This window comes from Humulus lupulus, chromosome 6 (assembly GCF_963169125.1).
Source record: "Humulus lupulus chromosome 6, drHumLupu1.1, whole genome shotgun sequence".
Classification (NCBI taxonomy): domain Eukaryota; kingdom Viridiplantae; phylum Streptophyta; class Magnoliopsida; order Rosales; family Cannabaceae; genus Humulus; species Humulus lupulus.
The window spans coordinates 2,232,475-2,255,895 of NC_084798.1; the positions used below are offsets into that span (position 1 = coordinate 2,232,475).

A 23,421-nucleotide genomic window follows, 5' to 3' on the forward strand; every position below is an offset into this window, starting at 1 on the left:
CCCATCTCTATAAATAACGCCCAAGTCTTATTGAACATATCATTGCTAGTGACAAGAATGCAACAACCGTCCTTACTATATTTATATTTTCGTCCTTGAACATCTCCTATTTCCGTCCTTGACTCGTATCGTCCTTACTATATGTCTCTCAATCGTGTCCTGAATTAATATATTTATATTGTACTCCTTGACTGATACATTCATAAAAACAGAATTGAACATTCTTCTAATTCGTTGATCGATAAGAGATGGGGATAGTGTGTAGTGTTGATCGACAAGATCTGAAAGCTGGAGATCACATTTTCTCTTTCCGAGCCTGGTACACTTATGCTCATCATGGTTAGTGTTACAATATTGTGTTATCATATATACTTTTCTTCGTCTAACGCACTTGTCTCTTATTATATATGTTGTCGGTTGGTTGGTATGTTTAGGAATTTATGATGAAGAGAAAAATATGGTTATCCACTACACCAGAACACAGCCGGAATCTCTCCCGCCGACTGAACCCGCCAGTGGAGGGTGTGATATCTGCAATTACCAACCAAAAGCTGAGAAAGGTGTCGTGGCTTGTTGCTTGGATTGCTTCCTAAATGGCAACAGTAGTAGTCTCAACCGGTTTGGTTATGGCGTTTCGCCATTTCAGTTCTTGGGGAGAAGGATTGGAACGTGCAGCCTTGACCAAAGCGACGCCCCGGAAGTGGTGGTCCGGCGAGCTCGCCGAATGCTGATCGGAGATGATGACTTCGGCGAATACCATCTTCTAGACAACAACTGTGAGTCATTTGCTACTTATTGCAAGACAGGAAAGCGTTTGAGCTTTCAAGCTGAGTCTCTGAAGAGCAGAGCTGTTTTCTTGAAACACAAACCTTTTAGCTTTCAGAATCTGAAAACCACTGTTGCTGGAATGGTGTTTGGTTACAAGGTTGTTGTCATGATTAACAACCATTATCTTAGCTGAGTACTTGCCTTTTTAAAATATAAAAATCATGTTTATTTCCAGCAATTCTAGTGTTGCTTATCTCGGAAACCCATTTGCCACAACGCCTTTGCCTCACCCCTCTTTAGTGTCTTCTCCTCACAGTGTTGTTCCCTTCACAAGTGGTGTACGTGTTCCAATAATACCAATATTATATTATACCAAACATATATATTATATATAATAAAGTAATTGACGGCCAAAATATATAATATTTTCAAAATGATGAATTTTTATATTTATGTATATTCAATTTTTTTCGAATGATGTACTTTTATGCTTAATTTTTTTTTTTTGGTAATAAATATACTCGATGTTTTTAAAATGTTATATTTTTATATTTATTTTTTTATTATTTTGATATATAATAAAAAAAAGTGAAGGAAAAATATAAAATTTTAATTATTTTTTAAATTTTAAATTATTTTCTTTTTCTTCTTCTTTCTCAAAATAATTATTTTAAATTAAACATGAGTTTATACTATTTTAGACTCTGCGTTTTGTCTAATTAACTGTTTGAACCCCGTGTTTTGACAAATGACTTTTTGGACCTTGTGTTTTGTAAAATGATTCAAATAGAACCCTAAATTTGATTTTGATTAAAGTTTTCTGAGCTAAAATTACAAATAATTCACCAAACTAACAATTTAAAACAAAAACAAAATCATTTTGTCTAATTACTGTATTGTTATATTCAATTTTGTCGTCATCAAAATTGAGTTTAGGAGTATCACTCACTTAGACCTGATCTCCAACAATTTTGATAATTTGTATGTTGAGAACCTTCATTGGCCAATTTGGCTCATGCTCTTTCTTCATTAAGAAGATATCTAGATAGATTAGAGTCATGTGAACCTTATTAAAAAGCATCAGATCATTGGTCTCTTTTGTTATGAATATAGGATTGTCCAACCGTGACAATAAATTGAGGCTCAAAGTAAGTCCACATTTGAAATCTCAATTAGGATCTTGGAAGTAGTTCTTTATAATATTGATTTGGGTTTTTTTAATTATCATGTAAATTTGTATGCACTAAATCTCAACCTGTATTTCTATATTTATATATATTTTACTCCTTGACTCATATATTACATTTAGTACAGACGTATCTAAAAAATAATGAAAATTACAATTAGTACGTAATTACAAGATTACATATCTGAAAGAAATAAATGAATATATGCGACCAAGCTGGTCGCCCATAACTATGATGTCTGATGAATCAATTCTCTTCTGGTCGATGGTCGAACAAACCATACTTACTTAACCTGCCACGTGTAAGTTTATTCTGCCACATCATCAGATAGTCTATTTTTGGGTAAACACTTTGCTTTGGTCTTTTACGTTCACTGTTCCATCATCTGCCCCCACTGACTTCTGCTTTTTACATTATATATAGTTTATTTAAAATATAGTTTGTTTGTATATTTAATATTGATATAAATTATTAAAACTAATAATTACCAAAACAAAATATTAATAGTGTCAAAAAAGAAAATTGAGCAGACGAAATACTAAATCATGCGGTAATCATATTCTATAAGTTTTATTTTATTATTTACTATTAATCTATATAAATATATAATTAAAAGTATATATATATAGGGTAAAGTAAATGTGGGAATGAGAATCTAAAACTTTTCTTATATTTGATTCAAATTTTAAGGGGGTAAAGTTAATAATTTGTGTTAGTCTCACATGTATTTTAAGAGTAAAATGAACTATTTTGTCAAGAGTTTAATATTACATCCATCATAAGTTCATCTACACTTCCCAAGACAACTCAACTACTCAAAACAAATACCCTAAATATGTATATGAAAGTACAGTCTATAATAGTTGGCCATGTGTGAACGGTGAGTAAATTTCGAGTATCTCAATAAAACATTACTGACCATAAATTTAAAAGTTGCTAAAATTATTAAATTATAAACAATTTTTTTATATTATTATTTACTTTCTTCACGTATAAGAATTCAAAACGTAAATATATTTTTTTACTCATTCCTTTCTAAATTATTTTTGGTCTTTTATCAATGAGCAAAACATTAAAAAAAATACATTGTCAATGGGTTGCTCGTGCCTTAGGCACGAGTCATGCACTAATATATATATATATATATATATATATATGAGTAGAACTTGCATTAGTGAACTTCAAACATTGAAATGTGAAAAACCCAATTGCATAAAAATGTACCAACTTGAAAAAATGGAGCATACTCATCGCCTAAAAATGGAAAAAGGAAACAAGTTGGTACAATTGAAGAACAATTTGTGTTTTCTTTAGGTTTTAATTTTTTTGTAATATTAAGATTTTGTTTGGTTTTTTTTTAATTTAATTAAAATTAGTATTTTTCTTATTTTTTAATATATTTTAAATCTTTAAATGAAGTTTTTAATTAGCTAGTTTTTAATTCTAAGTTAGCTAGTTTTTAATTCTAAATTGCTTGACTTAATTATACTATATATATTGTTGGGTCACATGACTAACCATTCACACTCTTTTTTTTTTTTTGAAATTATTATATATTAAAAAATCTTAACTCATTCATGTGTCAACATGTATAATATATATTATTTTATTCTTGCTTATGTATACATTTGAAAACTTTGTTTAATCAAAACTATTAGTGTAGCAATATTATATAATTATAATTTCTCTTTATATACATAGTTATTAAGTATACATATGGAATTATATATCTAGATATTACAACTACTTAGGCATAAGAATCTTGACCCACTCCTCCACTATACATGATTATCTTTCTCAATAGTAAAAATATAGAACTAACTAAAAAACAAATCTTTATTATGAAATAAGAGAATAGAATTACATGATTATTACTCAATAACATCATTAACATTCAAATCGTTTTTACTCGTAGAATATTCATCATCTTCCTTTCTAATCATATTGTTCTATCCAAGTATCACACATAATATATCAAAAACACAAAAACACACTCAGATCTAACAACATTGGATACCCAAAATGTAAATCCTGGTAATGCTACATTGAATACCTCACAAACAATAAATATGAACAACAAACAGAAAGAATTAAACTTTTAGATTAAAATGATAACATAATATATTTACTCTCTTATTTCGAATTATCCAAGCACTGACTTAAATGTTCATGTTCCTATTGGCCTGTGAAGTTCTTGATCTTGGCTTGAATAAGTTGGTTGAAAAAACCATACCAAGATGGCTATGGCTATTACTATTCTTATTAGAGCTTTCCATGGCTATGGCTGTGGCTGTGTGAGATTGGGATTTTAAGAACAAATTCTCCTTGCCAAACAAGTAATAATTAATATTCTAATTTTTTACAACTAATGATATTTGTTTTGATTTGATTTGGAGCTTTAGATTGATTGATTGAGCTGAGGCTACAGAATCATCTCTTTCCGTTTCTGGATCCTCCTCATCAATTAAATTTATTATTCAAATTTTGTCCCACATCAATAGTCAGTGTTTCTATTTTAAGGAAACACTCATATTTTATAATTTTACTTTTCATTTGTTAAATGACAAATATTCAAATTAAAGATTTACAAAAATTTACAATTCCAACAAAATTCAATTCTTTTATCTCATCATGAAACAAAGATTTATTAAATATTTTAATTTTATAATTAGATTTGCTAATATTGTGATTAAGATTTGCTTGAAAATGATATTTGAGAATTGTTTGGATTTATTCCTAACAAGGTCAACTTTTGACAAGCTATGTGTAATATATAATGTCCCACAAACTATAGGCACATTCAATCATGAAAACATGAAAAAAAAAATCAAACTATCGTATTCAAACGAAAAAAACAAAATATAATGTTTGCTGATATGTTAATTTACTCCTTATTTCTTAGAACAATCTCACTCACACCTATTGCTTCAACAATTTTGATATTATTCATTAAGAAGATATATAGTCTTATACAACAGTGTGGAATATAACAGGAATATGACTTACTTGCCAATGTGTGCCTTGAGTATGTAATCTCATCTTTGATAGTGAATTTAAAACACTAAACTTGTGTCTTTGTGGTGTTTGATGAAATTCCTGTGAGCTGCTTTGTTCTTCAATTACCTCAGGTATTTTCCTGTGTGTTTGTAATCTGTTTTTGCAGGGGCTAATAACACAACAGCTAGGATATGAGATTATTACTTTATTGAATGTCTTTCATACCACAGCATGGTGAAATTTTGTTCTTGTAAGAGCTTCTGAATAGCAGAGTAAAGGGAAGAGATGATAAAGATGAGCCATTGGAGGAGTTCTTAAGCCTCTTTTGACGGTGAAAGTGAATGAATTTGGTTCTGAAATCGGATTTATAACCAGCAATAGCCAAGAACCAACATATATATATATATATATCTGTTGTTACAGTTTATTAATCACTGTAGAGGAAGCTGGAATGAGTTAATGGAGCTGGAAACTGAGGCAGTTAAAGCTGAACTACTCAACCATCAATATTAACAAACAATAGAGATTTTGTAATATCCACATGTATTTGCAACACTAGAAAGATATGTTAATAGACTAGTCCTTATTCCATACAGAGGTTTGTCATCTATATAAGTTTAAGGAAAAATCACACTTGGTTGGTAATTCCATTCAAGTACTATTTTTTTTTAATTAGTTTATTTTATGATTTTTCTTGATTAGAAAGAAGTTATGTAGAAGATGATGATGATGATATTAAACTTGTGGAGATGAGTTGACTATATATAAGTCAAACTCTGTAGTTGGGCATAGAAGCTCTCTCTTCTCTATTGTTGCACATTAATGTTATAGTTGCTGAGCATGGCTTTTTCCATTGATTGTCTTGGAGAAGCAACTGCCATTGGTCACTCTCATGTACTCTGCATGGAAACAGAGAAACTAACTGTGATATCTGTATAAGATAACACATTAGATCACTCACTTAGAACTGATCTCCAACAATTTTGATAATTTGTATGTTGAGAACCTTCATTAAGAAGATATCTAGATAGATTAGTGGAGGGTGTGATATCTGCAATTACCAACCAAAAGCTGAGAGAGGTGTCGTGGCTTGTTGCTTGGATTGCTTCCTAAATGGCAACAGTAGTAGTCTCAACCGGTTTGTTTATGGCGTTTTTCCATTTCAGTTCTTGGTGAGAAGGATTGGAACGTGCAGCCTTGACCAAAGCGACGCCCCGGAAGAGGTGGTCCGGCAAGCTCGCCGAATGCTGATCGGAGATGATGACTTCGGCGAATACAATCTTCTAGACAACAACTGCGAGTCATTTGCTACTTATTGCAAGACAGGAAAGCGTTTGAGCTTCCAAGCTGAGTCTCTGAAGAGCAGAGCTATTTTCTTGAAAGACAAGCCTTTTAGCTTTCAGAATCTGAAAACCACTGTTGCTGGAATGGTGTTTGGTTACAAGGTTGTTGTCATGATTAACAACCATTATCTTAGCTGAGTACTTGCCTTTTTAAAATATAAAAAATCATGTTTATTTCCAGCAATTCTAGTGTTACAATTATCTTGTTCATCATGAGTGTGTTGAGTCCATATATAGAGAGCCCTTTTTGGTTTGATTACACAATTGATTATTGTTCCCACCAAGCTGATTTGTTTCATAGCTCTCACCAAGTTGTGTCATAGCTGATTTTGGCCCATAAGTGTAATAGGCATTGTGTGATCATGGCTCTCTCCATCTCTTATTTTGATTAATGTGAACATTAATTATTCCTGTTACCAAATAATTTAAGATTTTTTATTATCACAAATCGACGTGTGTAAATTAAGGCCAATTATGAAGTCCTTCGCGTCTGCCGTGCCACCCTTGACAGTTAAAGTGACAATGACAGGTGACATAAAAACAAAACTGAACCTTCTAAAATATTTTCACATGTACTTGTTCAACAAGTCACAACAAGTCAACATTTAATGGCAGCCGTGTGTAAATTAAGGCCAATTATGAAGTCCTTCACTTCATTTTGTTGGATTGAATAGAAAAGAAATTTACTTTTTTGGTAGCTAATGGTTGGTATTCGTCCAAATTAAAGCATGGGTAAATGAAATATTGAAAACTGGTAACTTGTTTAAATTTACTGTTTTTGTACTATTTTCTACTAAAATAAGGTATAAATATAAAATCACATTTATCTCAACGTGTCACGCTTCCATTATATTCTATTACTATCCATAATCTACGGTTTCATTTGATTTGATTTGATTTGATTTGATTTGTTTTGTTTTGTCAATATATATATGTAAGTGAATATCTATGTGATTACATATACGTAAGAACCTTTTTTTCTTGTTGTGCTGCATACATGCGCGTCGATGGTCACCAAATTTCGGGGTTGTCGTCGTCACCGGTGAGGGAAGCTCAGCTCCGGCGCGCGTTAGAAATGGTGCTCCTGTGGTGGCTGGTCTGAAGCTCCTTCTCAATGGTGGCATAATTCAACTGAGCGCCATTTAGTGTTCTGCTGTCATAATAAATAGTCCGAAATACTTTGTCAACACGCTGCCCCAGAACTGCACCCACTGCAAAATCACTTGCATCGCACATTATCTCAAATGGCTGGTCCTAATCCGGTGAAATTACTATAGGTGCCGACACCAATTTCTGCTTTAGTATCCTGAAAGCTTCAAGACACTTCTCATCAAACTCAAATGACACCCCATTCATCAACAATGCCGAGAGTGGCTTAGAAATCCTGGAGAAGTCCTTTATAAATCTTCTGTAAAACCCTGCATGACCAAGGAAACTTCTCACCCCATTCACTGAAACTGGAGGCGACAAATTCTCAATAGTAGCAATCTTAGCCCTATCAACCTCAATACCATTCTTAGACACCTTGTGCCCAAGTACTATGCCTTCATTTACAATGAAATGGCATTTTTCCCAATTCAAGACTAGATTCGCCTCTTCACATCTTCTCAGCACAGCCTCCAAACTCCTTAGACAATCATCAAAAGAAGACCCCATAACAGAGAAATCATCCATAAAGATCTCAATGCTTCGATCCACCATATTAGAGAAAATAGCCATCATACACCGTTGAAAAGTGGCTGGGGCATTGCACAGACCAAACGGCATACGACGGAATGCGAATGTACCATATGGGCAGGTGAAGGTCGTCTTTTCTTGATCCTCAGGCGCAATGGCTATTTGATGGTACCCTGAATAGCCACCCAGAAAACAGTAATACTGGTGTCCAGCCAATCTATCTAACATCTGATCAAGGAAAGGCAGTGGAAAGTGATCTTTTCTGGTTGCTTTGTTCAGTTTACGATAATCTATACAAATCCTTTAACCTGTTACAGTACGCGTTGGGATAAGTTCGTTATTGTCATTCTTCACCACTGTAATCCCTCATTTCTTAGGGATTACCTGAACTGGACTCACCCGACTACTGTCTGAAATATGATAGATCACCCCAGCATCTAACCACTTCAAGATCTCCTTCCTTGCCACCTCTTTCATTGCTGGATTCAATCGACGTTGTGCTTCAATGGAGGGCTTACTGTCATCTTCCATCAAGATCTTGTGCATAACTATGGATGGACTTATTCCCTGAATATCTGCCAACGTCCATCCAATTGCCAACTTATGGGTTCTCAACACCCTTAACAATTTTTCCATCTCCTCATTAGAAAGAGAAGAAGACACAATAACTGGTAAAGTCTCCTTCTCACCCAGAAAAACATAGCGAAGATGTGCAGGCAATGATTTCAATTCCAACTCTGGAGGTTTTTGAACTGATGGTAATGGTCTTTCAGGTCCTTGGCCCAAATCTTCATATTTTCGATTATAAATTGGCCTTTTAGAATTCAACCACTGTACACACTCTTGGACCTCACTGTCTAACTCAGCATCTATATCCCCAATTGTCAAGCTCTTCTGAAGTGAATCCTCTGTAAGATTAATTTCTGCCACCGCTTTCTCTACCATGTCAACTTTGAAACAACTGTCATTGACATTTGCAAACTTTAAAGCCTTAAACACGTTGAATACCACTTCTTCACCCTGAACTCGAAGTGTCAGTTCACCTTTATGCACATCAATTAAAGCCTGCCCAGTAGCTAAAAATGGCCTGCCCAGAATGATAGGTACATCCATATCCTCCTCCATATCCAGAACTATGAAATCTGCCGGAAAAATGAACTTGTCCACTTTAACAAGGACATCCTCTATGATTCCTCTGGGGTGTTTCACTGAACGATCTGCTAACTGTAATGTGACTGTTGTAGGACTAGCCTCCCCCAAACCAAGTCTTCTGAATACAGACAAAGGCATCAGATTTATACTCGCCCCCAAATCACACAAAGCATGCTTACATTCAAACTTCCCAATTGTACACGGTATAGTAAAGCTCCCCGGATCTCTCAACTTTTGGGGCAACTTCCTCTGCAATATCGCACTGCACTCTTCAGTGAGCGCCACCGTCTCATAATCTTCCATCTTTCTTTTCTTTGACAGAATCTCTTTCATAAATTTCACATAGCTAGGCATCTGCTCTAATGCCTCAGCAAATGGAATATTGATATGCAGCTTTTTGAATACCTCTAAAAACTTAGAAAACAGTTTATCCAGTGTAGTTTTTCTAAGTCTCTGAGGATATGGAACTTGAACTGGCTGGTTATCAACAAAGGGAGGACACTTGTTTGAACCCTGGTGGTCTTCAGTAACCCCATTCGCTTTTGTATCTGATTTCTCACCCAACTCTTCATTCCGAACCACTGACTTTTGTACACTGGGCTGCTCCACTTGCTTACCATTCCTCAATGAAATTGCTTGACAGTTCTCTTTAGGATTTACCACGGTATTACTAGGCAAATTCCCTTGCAGTCTGTTATTAAGCATGTTGGCCAACTGACCCACTTGTGTCTTAAGGTTTCGAATAGAAGATCTGGTCTCAGTCATGAATTGAGTCTGAGTATTAGTGAGGGTCAACAAGGCTGCTTGCAAGTCATTAGGCTTTTCTGGTGGATCTTGCGGTCTAGGCTGGTGTGACGATGAGGCTTGATTCATAGGTTGTTGTGACATGTGTTGCTGGTATGGCCCTTGAAACTGTGACTGTTGGCCCTGATTGTTTCTCCATGAGAAATTTGGGTGATTTCTCCACCCAGGATTGTAAGTATTGGAGAACAGATTCTGATAAGGCCTCTGAAAATTACCAACTGCCTGTACCTGAGCCTGATTAACTGGCATATTACCATACATGTTGGCCACTGTACACTGTTCATACAAATGAGGCCCTCCACATTATTCACACCTTGATTGCATCTGTATAGCCTGGGCTTGAGCTGAGATCTTGTTTTGTTGCAACTGCTTTGTCAATGAAGCAATCTGAGCAGTTAAAGCAGTGATAGCATCTAATTCATGTACCCCAGCTACTTTTCTCTGTGAAGTGTCTCGTTCGGCAGGCCACTGATAATTGTTCATAGCCATCTCCTCTAACAATTCATATGCCTCATCAGCCCCTTTACTCATGAAAGCACCACCTGCTGCTGCATCTATTATAGTGCGAGTAGTACCGCAAAGCCCATTATAAAAATTGTGGACTAACATCCACTTCTCTATACCGTGATGAGGGCATTTCATGAGCAGGTCTTTGAATCTTTCCCAAGCATCGTACAATGACTCTCCCTCATTCTGATAGAAGTTATTGATTTCTCCCCTCAACTTAGCAGCTTTTGCAGGACGAAAGAACTTTGAGAGAAACTTCTGAGCTAGTTCCTCCCATGTATTGATTAAGTTGGCCTGTAGAGAAATAAGCCAACTTTTTGCCCTGTCCCTTAGTGAAAAAGGGAACAATCTCAACCTTATTGCATCATCGCTCACCCCATTAAACTTAAACGTTGCACATAGCTCAAGGAAATTCACTATGTGCAAGTTAGGATCCTCATTGGGGAGACCACCAAACTGGACAGAAGTCTGGACCATTTGTATCATCGCCGGCTTAATCTCAAAGTTATTGGCAGTAACAGTCGGCGGCGCACGAATGCACTCCTGTGACAGCAGGGAGCACATAATTTCTTAATGCTCGCACATTTTGGTCCTGAGCGATGTGATTTTGACCATCATTATTGTTAACCCCGTCTCTTTGGTTGGCAGCCATTGATGCTTCCAACCTTTTTTTCCTTCTGTTTTGTCTGCAGGATCTTTCGATTTCAGGATTAACACGCACAAGATTTGCAGATCCTTCACGTCACATACAAAAGATTCACCTATTAAAACAAAATGCGACAACTTGGATTAGTTCAAATAATTAAAAACAGCCAAATTAGAATAAAAATTAACTATTTTGATATTAATAGAATATCAATTCCCCAGCAACGGCGCCAAAAACTTGTTGCGATATTTTTACTGCGCAAGTATACGCAATCGAATAAACAAGTAATAATAGTGGAAATACAGTATCGTTCCGTCGGGGAATTGATCTAATAATTACCAATAGCAAACTTTTATTTCTATTTGACTAATGAAAATTTAATGTCAATTACCAATGAACAATAAACTAAGAAAGCAAGATTTAATTAACGAAATTTAATATAAGCGAAATATTAGAGCATTCTAATTTCATCAACCTTCAATTCTATTCAATCAATAATATAACTAATATGTTTCTTTGATCTATGATTATAGCAAGTTTACTAATGACAATTCTATTCTTTCTCAAGATATAAAATATTCAGTTTATCTGTGAATTCTCTACATGTCTGTGATAAATTCTACACATAAACCGCATTAAGAACAAAAACCTAATTGCTACACAAATCAATTTGATACTTTCGTTCTAAATTGAAATCTATGTCTATTGCCTTAAGCTATTCCAATTCGCACTTTTCAGATATTGAATTAAAATCAATAATCATGCAAAAGATGGCCAATCAATTACAAGCATTAAACATAAGAACAATAGATAACCATAAATTCAAAAAGTCATAGAAATTGCATTAAAGACGAATAGAATATCCAGTGACTACATTAAAATACTCTAAATAAGAATTTAGTTCATAATATTAAACTTCATCACACAATCTAAAATTCAAAAGCATAAATAAACACAAACAAAATAAACGTGGATTCTTCTCTGTTTCTTTCCCTCTGCCGTCAGAATGCCCTTTTTTTCTCTCCTTCTTTTGATCTTCTTTTTATTCTTTTTACAAAAATCCAAAAACCTATGAATTTCCATGAAAATTTCCAAAAATGCCCTTGTGCCGATATATCGCCTATAATGCTGCGATATATCGCCTGTTGAATGTTCTCGATAAAAACGCGAGTTTCTTATGTCGTTTATGCTAAGCTGAAATTTGAAATTCCTCAAGCAGCGATATATCGCCCAAGACAGGCGATATATCGCCTGTACCACATTTCCAAATATTAGCCAATTTCGGCTACTAAAACAGACATTTATCCAAATTCTCGAACAAATCAGAATTATAACGACACACTGCACAAGTTCACCAAACAGATTAAATAGAAACTTTCTCTTGAGAAAAACAACCAAATCAATCTGAAAAGGTTATAAATAAGCGTATATTTTGTACGCTTATTAATCTCCATCAACTACACGAACATGGATTTTATCTCTTCGATAAGGAGATCTCAGATATGGCCCGAGCGCGAAATGCTTTCAACAGCAATGCAAGGACGGGGACCCAAGAGCCGACTGGGGAGCTAGTCGTTCATCCCAACCTTCAGGTGGCGATGAGGCCCGAAACGCCCGAAGACCGGGGCTCACTGTGGAGGAGGTAAACAGGGCCCCTATTAGGGGTGTTCATTGGTCAGTTTGGGTGGGTTGGGTGGATTTTTGACAAACCCAAACATATAATCGGGTTGGTACTTTTCAACTTGTAACCCACCCAATTAAAAAAAAATTGAAGTTCAACCCTACCATCGGTTTGGGTGTTTTGGGCAGGTTAACCCGCCTAAACCGCCAAAACTTTTTTTTTTTAATTTTTTATAAAAAAATCATTTTTCACCATTTTTTTTTATTTTCTCTATTTTTAATTTGTATTTGTAACTAAAATAATTGTCATTTTAAAATATAGGATCTTTTTATTAAAAAAATTAATTTGAATTTAATTTTATATATTTATAATTAATAATTAAATAAATATAAAATTAAATAAATAGACAAATTCTTAATTGGAGGGCGGGTTACATTGGGCAGGTTGCCAACTTCCTTGCTTGGGACATTGTCAATAATGAAAAGGTACTTGCTCTCCTTTAGACTATCGCGTATCCACAGCTTAAAGTGCTCGAAATCATTGTCTTCCCCCTTAAAATGAAGATCAGGATTGCCAAGAGCCCCTGCTTTAATATCTTTTAGAAACGAGAACATGTTGTTGTCCCAGTCTTGAGGTACAGAAAGCCATACACGGATAGGAAAATGGGCCACGACTGCTCTGTGACTGTAAACTGTTTTAGCCAAGGTTGTCTTACCTATGCCCTCCATCCCTACTATCGAAAAGTTGCAATCTTGGTTCTCAGTAGCGTTGGCTGTCAATCGTGAGACTACTGCTTCTACATCTTCTTCTAGACCAAGTTAATTTAGTCGCTAAAAATCTAGTCACTGAAAATCTAATTTCTTGTAGTGCGCTTTTAATTACTTTAGAACAGATATGAAAACCAAATCATAATTAATTAATAATTTTCTCATTTTTTTCAGCACTAAAAAGAATAATGAAGATATATATATATCCCTTTGTATTTATGACGTTTTTTTTTTCTTTTAAGCTATGAATATTCTCATCAGTACATATAGCCTAATGAAGATTTATTTACTAACAAATCGTCATTGTTGACTCATTGGATTGTTGACTTTTGTCATATATATATATATAAAAAAAAAATTCAACTTTTGTCACAGTTCTAAAAAAAAATCCTTCATCACATGTCCCCTCACATGTCAGTTAGAAAAAAAACGCCGCTCAGTAAAAACAATCTATATATATATATATATAAATTTATATATTACTTATCAATCATTGCAAATAAATAAGATAAAAAAAAACAGTCATGATTTAACTATGATTGTTATTGTTATTGTTATTATTATTACATGCATGCATGCAAATACAACTCTATCTTATTACAATGGCCACAAGAGAAGAGAATAGTCACTCCCAATGACACCCTAAGTTCAAATCCCCTTCTAATCATGTCCATCTCTTGTCTTGGGATCACCTTAATTCAATGTGTGACATAAGGAAAATATATATATATTAAAAGCATAACATAAGACGACTCAATCAACAGAGACATAACTTTACGTGTGATAGTAGAATCTTTAGAAAGTTCAATGAAATAGATCAGCTTGGTGGGACCAAGCAACACTAGAATTGCTGGAAATAAACATGATTTTTATATTTTAAAAAGGCAAGTACTCAGCTAAGATAATGGTTGTTAATCATGACAACAACCTTGTAACCAAACACCATTCCAGCAACAGTAATTTTCAGATTCTGAAAGCTAAAAGGTTTGTCTTTCAAGAAAACAGCTCTGCTCTTCAGAGACTCAGCTTGAAAGCTCAAACGCTTTCATGTCTTGCAGTAAGTAGCAAATGACTCACAGTTGTTGTCTAGAAGATAGTATTCGCCGAAGTCATCATCTCCGATCAGCATTTGGCGAGCTCGCCGGACCACCACATCCGGGGCGTCGCTTTGGTCAAGGCTGCACGTTCCAATCCTTCTCACCAAGAACTGAAGTGGCAAAATGCCATAACCAAACCGGTTGAGACTACTACTGCTGCCATTTAGGAAGCAATCCAAGCAAGAAGTCACGACACCTCTCTCAGATTTTGGTTGGTAATTGCAGATGTCACACCCTCCACTGGCGGGTTCCGTCGGCGAGTGAGAGAGAGATTCCGGCTGTGTTCTGGTGTAGTGGATAACCATATTATTCTCTTCATCATAAATTCCTAAACGTACCAACCAACCAACAACATATATATATAATAAGAGACAAGTGTGTTAGACGAAGAAAAGTATATATATATGATAACACAATATTGTAACAGTAACTAACTAACTAACCGTGATGAGCATAAGTGTAACAGGCTCGGTAAGAAAAAATGTGATCTCCAGCTTTCAGATCTTGTCGATCAACACCACACACTATCCCCATCTCTTATGTTTTTGCATTCTTGTCACTGGCAATGATTTTCAATAAGATTTGGGCGTTATTTATAGAGATGGGGAAGGGGATACAGTGGTGTGAAAAAGAAAAGACATTGGCTTTTGAAAAAATTATAATAATATAATAAATGTAAAATTAGTAAAAGTAATTATAATAATTTTATTATAATTACTTTGACTAATTATTTATATTTTCATTGTACTTGGATTTGTTCGCTTGTATTTAGATTATCTTCTTGTGAGGTTTATGATTGTTTTTTTTAGCTTTTAAAATCAATTAATGAAATTTCATTTATTTAAAAAAAAAAAAGCCAATGATGAATATGTAGATTGGATCAACACCACACGGTATCCCCATCTCTTATCGATCAACGAACGAATTAGAAGAAGGTTCAGTTCTGTTTTTATGAATATACGAGTCAAGGAGTACATTATAAATATAGGAGTATGAATATTGAGGGTTTTAATTTAGTGACACTCAATATGTCACCCGTCTTGCATATGTCACTATCAACAGTTTCGTTATCATCTCCGCTTTGTTCTACTAACCCCGACCCACAACGCAATTATTCTCCTTGCAGGCATTTTTTATTAATTTTAATAAAATATTTATTAATGATTAATGAGTTTATATTTTTTTTGGACATGTGTTTTGTTTTATTACATGTTTGGAAGTTGTGTTTTGACAAAGTTTTTTTAAACCCTGTATTTTGTAAAATGATTCAAACAGACCACTAAACTAAATTTTGATGAAGACAAAATTGAATATAACAACACAGTAACTAGGCAAAATGATTTTGATTTTGTTTTAAATTAGGCACTTTTGATGTTGATTTCCACGTGCATAAAAAATATTAGTTACGTGTGCAACAACATGCTTGAACTTAGTTTTCGGTACTGTAAACTATTCGGAATTTTCTGAAAATTTGTAGGATGCTATAAATAACTACAATATATACGGTCATAAAAAAAATTCGCGCCGTAAATTGTTCATAGGTCGAGAACACTGAGAGCCCTACCGGTAGGGCTTAAAGTGAATTCCCTATCGAAGAATTTACTACTTTGTGAAGTTATTAGTATTAATTAATAAAATTCATTCTTAGGACTTTTAACTAACAAAAAGGAAGTCTCTTTGGTTGGAAAATAGATCTTTTAGCCTAAATTCAGCTTTTTATGTTTTTGTTTTCATATAATCTTATGTGTTTGATTTATGGGACCACTTAATTAATACGGTCAATTAGCCATTGTGCAACCGTGACGAGTATGGGTATTGTATAAATTCCTGATGTTACGCACGTATGTATGTAACATCAGGAATTTATGATGAAGAGAATAGTATAGCTGATTTCTGTAAGAGAAAATTGTCCTCTTATCTTTTTGTTTTTTCTTTAAACAACAATGTTTTTTGACGGAGGAGATTAAGTCAAAAAGGAAAAAAAGCTTCTCTGACACATTACAGTTTATGTCACTTTAAAAACTATAGGTAGTTGAAGATTATTATATAGTTGCCACATTGAGCACTTGTGACTATTTTCATTCACACTCGTTCTCGTGCTCAATGACACGTGGTGTAGCCAACTACACTGCATGAAAAAAAAAAAATCACCAATAGAGTTTATATCACATTAAAAATTAAATTACACTTTTCAAAAAGTGTTATTTAACAATAATACCATCTGCTTTTGAATATTGGGCTGACAAATATAATAGGTCAATTTTCACTTATATATAACAAAAGTAAAAAAATTACTATAATAATATCAATTAAACTAATTACTAAAATATATACAATCTATACAATTTTAATATATAAAATTATAAAAATGCAATCCCTTATCTTCAGTCACTTTTCTTATATGTTTTAGTTTCAAAATTTGTAACTTCCCATAAATAAAATACATACACATAACCGTAATATTTGATCTAAATGAAGATATCTATCAATTAATATATAATATGAGTGATAATGATAGGGGAATAAATATACACAAATAATATCAAACATTTGATTTACACAAATAAAATAGGAAATAAATAATCATAAAATATTAGCAGTTGCCATTTTCAAATTTTTTGAATATATATCTTAAACAAATCTGCATTTGTTTACAATGTGATAAGCAACATTAAGAAAAAATATTGGTTGAAAGAAAAATAAATATGTTTATAATTTGATATAAGAATTAGGAGTATTGATCTAAAGTACACTTCTTAGAAAAATGATGCAATATCCACTTTTTAAGCTGCCATTATGAGACACCATTTTTTTTTGGGAAGGTAAGCTTTTCAAATGATTTATATCACAATTTTGTTTTAAAGTATATATATATATATATATTTATATATGTGTTCGATTTAACATTGTGATGTGCATAACATATGTTTAAGTACTTTTATATTATAATCGACTAAGTTTAAAAATTAAAAGTTTGAATAATAATGGGTACAATCAACACATTTAGATATAATTATCAATTTAATTAGTTCAAAAAAAAAAACTGATACGTTTAATTTTGTAAGGTGTTTGTTATCCAATAAATCAGCATTGGTGACGTGGCAAATAATCTCTAGACACGTGGCTGACACCTGGAAGCGTCTGCTAAAACATCGACCAGAAGACACAGTAGAGGCAGGGTAAGCCCTCTTACCCGCGACCAGACTGGTCGATGGTTCCGTGTACAAGGCAACTTTTATGGGAAGATCTTTATGAATCCCGAATTTATCTCATACAATCTTTTGGATATCCGATTATTCAGGGAAGAATATCTGTAACAATCTCTTGTAACCCTCCTTGAGCCTATAAATAGCAAGAGATAACTCAAAGGAAGGGACCTTTTTTCACTTTTTAATCATTCAAAACTATAGCAATCTTCCAAGTGAACTTGTATTGCTTTTCAGAGGTTAGTGAAACTCAGTGAACCCAGGTTCTTTGATCACCCTTCTGATTCTTATATCAATATCAGTCTAAGTTGACGTAGGTCATTACCAGATCTTGGGGCCGAACCACTATAAATTGCTGTGTTTTCTTTACTTTTTTCATTACGTTCTTTTCTATATACTCGTTCATATCAATCGCGTTTCGACTCCGTGTCAGTTGGCCAAATCATGGGTCAACATTCTGGTGCTTTCATTGAGAGATTGACTTATTGTTGTAAAGAAAACCAATGGCGAAAGCAGGAAAGAAAACTGGGCAGGCGGCCGCCGCTGCACCATCTAACCCGCCACCTCCTCCTCCCCCTGCAACCATGGCGGAGGATGAGCCTCAACTGGACTTTGAAGAGGAGGAGATGGACGATGCGACACTGAAGAGTACTATGGGCGCGTTGCAAGAAGAACTGGCTAATCTGAGGGCCAGTCAGGAGACCACCGCTGAAGTTATGGCGCGGCAGCAGCAGGAGATAGAAAGGCAGCGCGCGGAATTGAGCGAAAGACAGGTGGAGGTGGATCGCCGCCAGAGCGAAGCCATGGCAGCCTTGGAGGCAGCCTTGCTGTTGGCAAGAAATCAAGCTGCACCTGCTTCACAGCCTGACCAACCAGTGAATGGGCCACCCCAAAGGGGTCCTAATCCGAGCCCACCGATTCAGCCTTCAAGTCTGCAAAGGCCCGAGCAGCCTCAGATGCCTCATGATGATGTCCCACAGGACCCTGAGGCGCAGCCACCATCCCAAGCTGCTCGAGATAATCCCCCGCCACAGAGGCAGAATAGGGCCGAGCATCAGCCTCGCAGCCCTAGACGCCATGGGGATGATGGGCCGAACCTACCGAACAGAGGTCGATACCCTCCTGGCAACAGGAGAGACTCTGAGTTAGGCTCTGCGGTCCGGGGCCCCCCACGGCACGCTGATGCACGGGGACACCACGACCAGCGCAGACCACCCTCTAACGCTCGGGATGGTTCAGCCAGGGACAGGCCTCGAGGGAACAGCCGATCTCACCATAGCCAGTCAAGATTCAGAGATGGCCACGGATATAATGAAGCTGACTCAGGCAAGGGAAATGTCGGCGAGAGGAATGGAGAAAGAGGTAAAAGCAAGAGCCAAGTACCTCAAGACGACCAGCCAAATAGACGGGATGCTGGGGGGCAGCTCAGACAAAATAATGTCTTCAACCTGCTCGGTGGTAGCGAGCAGCGAAGAAGGGAGGAGGACCTGAGAGATGTGCTCAATGATCGTCGCGAGAAGCACGGCGAGAATATCCCCCCAGCAACAGAGGTCACCACAATTCCTACCGCAGTGCAAGCCCAGATAGACGCACTCAATCAGGCTGTGCAGCAGCTGGTCGAAGGAAGGACTTCTTACATCGACCACGATAGGAGGAAAGACACTCATTTCGTCCAAAGGATAGCTAATGCTGAAACTCCCAGCAAGTTCAAGATGCCTACGCTCCCAGACTTTGATGGATATGGGGACCCAGTCTCACATGTGAATAAGTTTGAGATTCAGATGGACATTCAGAAAGTGTCCGAAGATGCTCGGTGCAGAATATTCCCTGCAACACTTTCTGAAGCGGCCCAAGAGTGGTTCTTTAAGTTTCCGCCTGCAAGCATAGTTTCCTGGGAAATGTTCGTAAGGGAGTTCTACGGACAGTTCTATGCGGGTCGTGTGCACCCAACCGAAGCAAACCAGCTAGTCGAGATTCGCCAGCAGGACGGAGAGTCAGTAAAGGATTACGTCCAACGTTTTATGCGAGCGGCAGCTGGAGCGAAAACAGTAGGAGACGAAGGCAAGATGATGGCTATTACCGCGGGGGTAAAACGTTGCTCTCCCCTCTGGAAAAGTCTCCGAAAGGAAGGAGTTAAAACAACCCAGGAGTTTTTGGACCGAGCTGATCGTTACATCAAGCTCGAAGAGGCCATTGCTGATGATAGAAAACCCTCGAACAAGGGTAAGAAAGCCGCCGAACCCGCTAAAGCCGCCAATAGTTCTAAACCTAACGGCAACGGGAAAGGTAACGGAAATGGCAACAGTAATGGCAAGAATGGTGGGAAACGGTCGTATAACGAGCCTTCCGCCTCCGACAACAAACGAGCCAAGGGTAATCGTTATGAACCTAGGTTCACTAACTATACTGCCCTCGTTGAGTCTCGGGGAGAGGTTTACCAAGCCACAAGCTCTAGTGTGCCTTACAAGAAACCTGGACCCATTCGAAAGGACATTTCGAAAAGAGACACTACCAAGTTCTGTCGTTACCATAACGACTACGGACATGACACTAACGAATGCAACCAGTTAAAAGAAGAAATCGAGTTCCTTATTAGACAAGGACACTTGAGAAGGTACGTACGGGCCTCGGGAAGTTCCCAACGAGAAGCTCCAGGTGGCAACGAGCAAGCGTCCACACGCCAACGCTCGCCACCCTTACAGCCTGCCCCCGTGGCCAGAACACTCTTAACCATCTGTGGAGGCCCTCACCTCGCGGGAAATAGTGGAAAGGCCAGAGAACGATATGCTCGGACTCTGCGCCACGACCAGGACATCGAGATGATGACTGTGGAGGATCGTGCACCAAAAAAGGCTCGATCAGAGGAGGATGAGATTACCTTCTCTGAAGGCGATGCCCGACACGTCCGGTTCCCACATTCCGATCCGCTGGTCGTGGACATCCAGATGGCCAATATGATGGTAAAGAGAGTACTGATCGATACAAGAAGTTCAGTGAACATCCTGTATAAGTCAACACTGGAACGCATGAAGCTATCCGTAAAGGATTTGGAGCCCTACAATCAAACAATATATGGCTTCTCTGGAGAAGGACTCGCCCCGGCCGGGATGATCAAGCTTCCAGTAACGACGGGTACAGCGCCCGCAACAAGGACATTATTCGCCACCTTTGTAGTGGTCGATTGTCCTTCGGCATACAACGCCGTTATCGGAAGACCCATACTGGTCGGTCTACGGGCCGTCATCTCTATGTGGCACCTAGCCATGAAATTCCCAACAGACGCGGGAGTAGGACGCATCTTAGGAAACCAAAGGGAAGCTAGGGAGTGCTACAACGCCTCAATCACAAAGGCGAAAAATGGAACACCAAGGAGCACTACCTTAGACCAGTTGCAGATGGCAGTAGATAAGCAAGCCCAATCAGATGGTGAAGCCAACAAATAGGGTGTTGCCCAAAGTGAGGATAGAGATTTGGATCCTCGCTTTGGGGATTTTGAAGAAAATTTTGGACCCGTCGAGGACCTGGAGGAGGTCCAACTCGACAATAAAGACCCGACCAGAGTCGTGAAGGTTGGGAAAAATTTAGAGTCTACCACGAAGCATGCGCTGGTGGAATTCTTGCGTAGGAACCAGGAAGTTTTCGCCTGGTCACATCAAGACATGGTGGGGATAGATCCTACGGTAATCAACCATGTCTTGAACATAGACAAAACTTTCCCACCCGTGCAACAAAAGAGAAGGCTGCTCGATAGAGATAGATCAAGAGCCTTGAAGGAAGAAGTCGAAAAACTTAAGGAGAATGGATTCATTAGGGTAGCGTTTTATCCTTCGTGGGTCTCGAATCCAGTACTGGTCCCCAAGCCTAACGGCAAGTGGCGTACCTGTGTAGATTTTACGGACCTCAATAAAGCATGCCCAAAAGACTGCTTTCCACTCCCAAGGATCGACCAGCTGGTCGATGCAACTGCAGGACACGAAATCCTCTCATTCATGGATGCATATTCAGGCTACAACCAGATTAGCATGCATCCCCCTGACGAAGATCACACCAGCTTTCGGACCGATACGGGCTTATACTGTTACAAAGTCATGCCCTTCGGACTGAAAAACGCAGGTGCGACTTACCAACGGCTGGTCAACCACATGTTTAAAGAGCTGATCGGTGTAAACATGGAGGTATATGTGGATGATATGCTGGTAAAGTCTAAGAAATCAGAAGGACACGTGAGGAATCTACAAGAGTGCTTTAATGTGTTAAATAAGTACCAGATGAAGTTGAATCCCCTCAAATGTTCCTTTGGAGTCGGATCAGGGAAGTTTTTAGGGTTTATAGTAAACTCAAGAGGAATCGAAGCCAACCCTGACAAGATAAAGGCCCTGATCGACATGAAGTCGCCAGAGAAAATCAAAGATGTACAAAGTTTGACTGGGAGGATCGCTGCCCTGAGTAGATTCATCTCCAAATCAACTGACAAGTGTGTCCCTTTCTTCAATCTACTCAGGGGCAATAAGAAGTTTGAATGGACAGGAGACTGCGAGCAGGCCTTCCAGGCCTTAAAAGTTCATTTGGCGCAACCTCCCATCTTGTCAAAGCCAATCGAAGGAGAAACTTTGTATATATACCTGGCGATTACTGAAGTTGCTGCTAGTACGGTACTAGTACGGGAAGAAGAAGGCATACAGAAAGCAGTCTATTATATCAGCAACGGCTTATTGGTGCAGAATTAAGATATCCGCCAATCGAAAGGTTAGCATATTGCTTAATTCTAGCCTCCAGGAAATTGCGTCCTTACTTCCAAGCCCATCCTATCACAGTTTTAACCGACCAGCCCCTTCGGCAAGTCCTCCAAAAACCTGAGGCGGCTGGAAGATTGTTAAAATGGGCAGTCGAACTAGGGCAGTTCGATGTAACTTATTCACCGCGAGCAGCAATAAAGGGACAAGTCTTGGCCGATCTTGTTGCGGAGTTCACCGAACTCTCAGGCAGGGAGCAGTGCGATCAGTGTGAAGTGCCCGTACCTCAAGATATAACTCCTTCGTGGAAGCTATTCACGGATGGGTCATCCAACGAATCCCACGCTGGAGCGGGAGTGATATTGATAACGCCGGAAGGGCATCGGTTTCACTGCGCAATCAGGTTCGACTTCGCAGCATCAAACAATGAAGCGGAATACGAAGCACTCCTCGCTGGACTGAGAATGGCCAAAGATATGAGCATAAAGACACTTGATATTTACAGTGACTCTCAGCTAGTCGTGAATCAAGTCCTGGGAGAATATCAAGCGCGGGGCTTAAAGATGATGACCTACCTGAATAAAACGAAGGATTTACTAGCCCAGTTTACAAAGTACACCCTCCAGCAAATTCCACGAGACCAGAATTCGAATGCAGATGCCCTGGCTAAACTTGCGAGCGCAAAGGATGCTGATACCTTGAACATAGTTCCAGTAGAAAGACTGAGTAAGCCAAGCATTGAAACGGCCGAAGCCAATATGGAAATTCGTATAGAAGATACGTGGATGACGCCATACTTGGAGTATCTGACGAATGGCACATTGCCAACAGATAGAAACAAAGCCAGAACTCTGCAAAGGTTGGCCGTTAGGTACATACTGGTCGATGGCATTATATACCGAAGAGGATATTCAAT

At 37.5% G+C, this 23,421-nt stretch overlaps 2 protein-coding genes and 1 non-coding gene across 3 annotated transcripts; 2 read left to right on the plus strand and 1 right to left on the minus strand.

The window, feature by feature from the left end:
* Positions 1-248: 248 nt before the first annotated feature.
* Positions 249-961, plus strand: LOC133783606 (protein LEAD-SENSITIVE 1-like). Its single transcript, XM_062223256.1, has 2 exons — positions 249-339; positions 435-961. Exons 1-2 carry the CDS (start codon positions 249-251, stop codon positions 959-961), a joined length of 618 nt encoding a protein of 205 aa, XP_062079240.1.
* Positions 962-10,547: 9,586 nt separating this feature from the next.
* LOC133787769 (small nucleolar RNA R71) lies at positions 10,548-10,654 on the plus strand. Its single transcript, XR_009872770.1, has one exon. It is a non-coding gene; the product is annotated as a small nucleolar RNA R71 (small nucleolar RNA).
* Positions 10,655-14,514: 3,860 nt separating this feature from the next.
* LOC133783607 (protein LEAD-SENSITIVE 1-like) lies at positions 14,515-15,100 on the minus strand. The gene is made up of 2 exons (XM_062223257.1): positions 15,010-15,100; positions 14,515-14,894 (listed from the first exon to the last, which is right to left on the minus strand). Exons 1-2 carry the CDS (start codon positions 15,098-15,100, stop codon positions 14,515-14,517), a joined length of 471 nt encoding a protein of 156 aa, XP_062079241.1.
* Between the last annotated feature and the right edge of the window lie 8,321 nt (positions 15,101-23,421).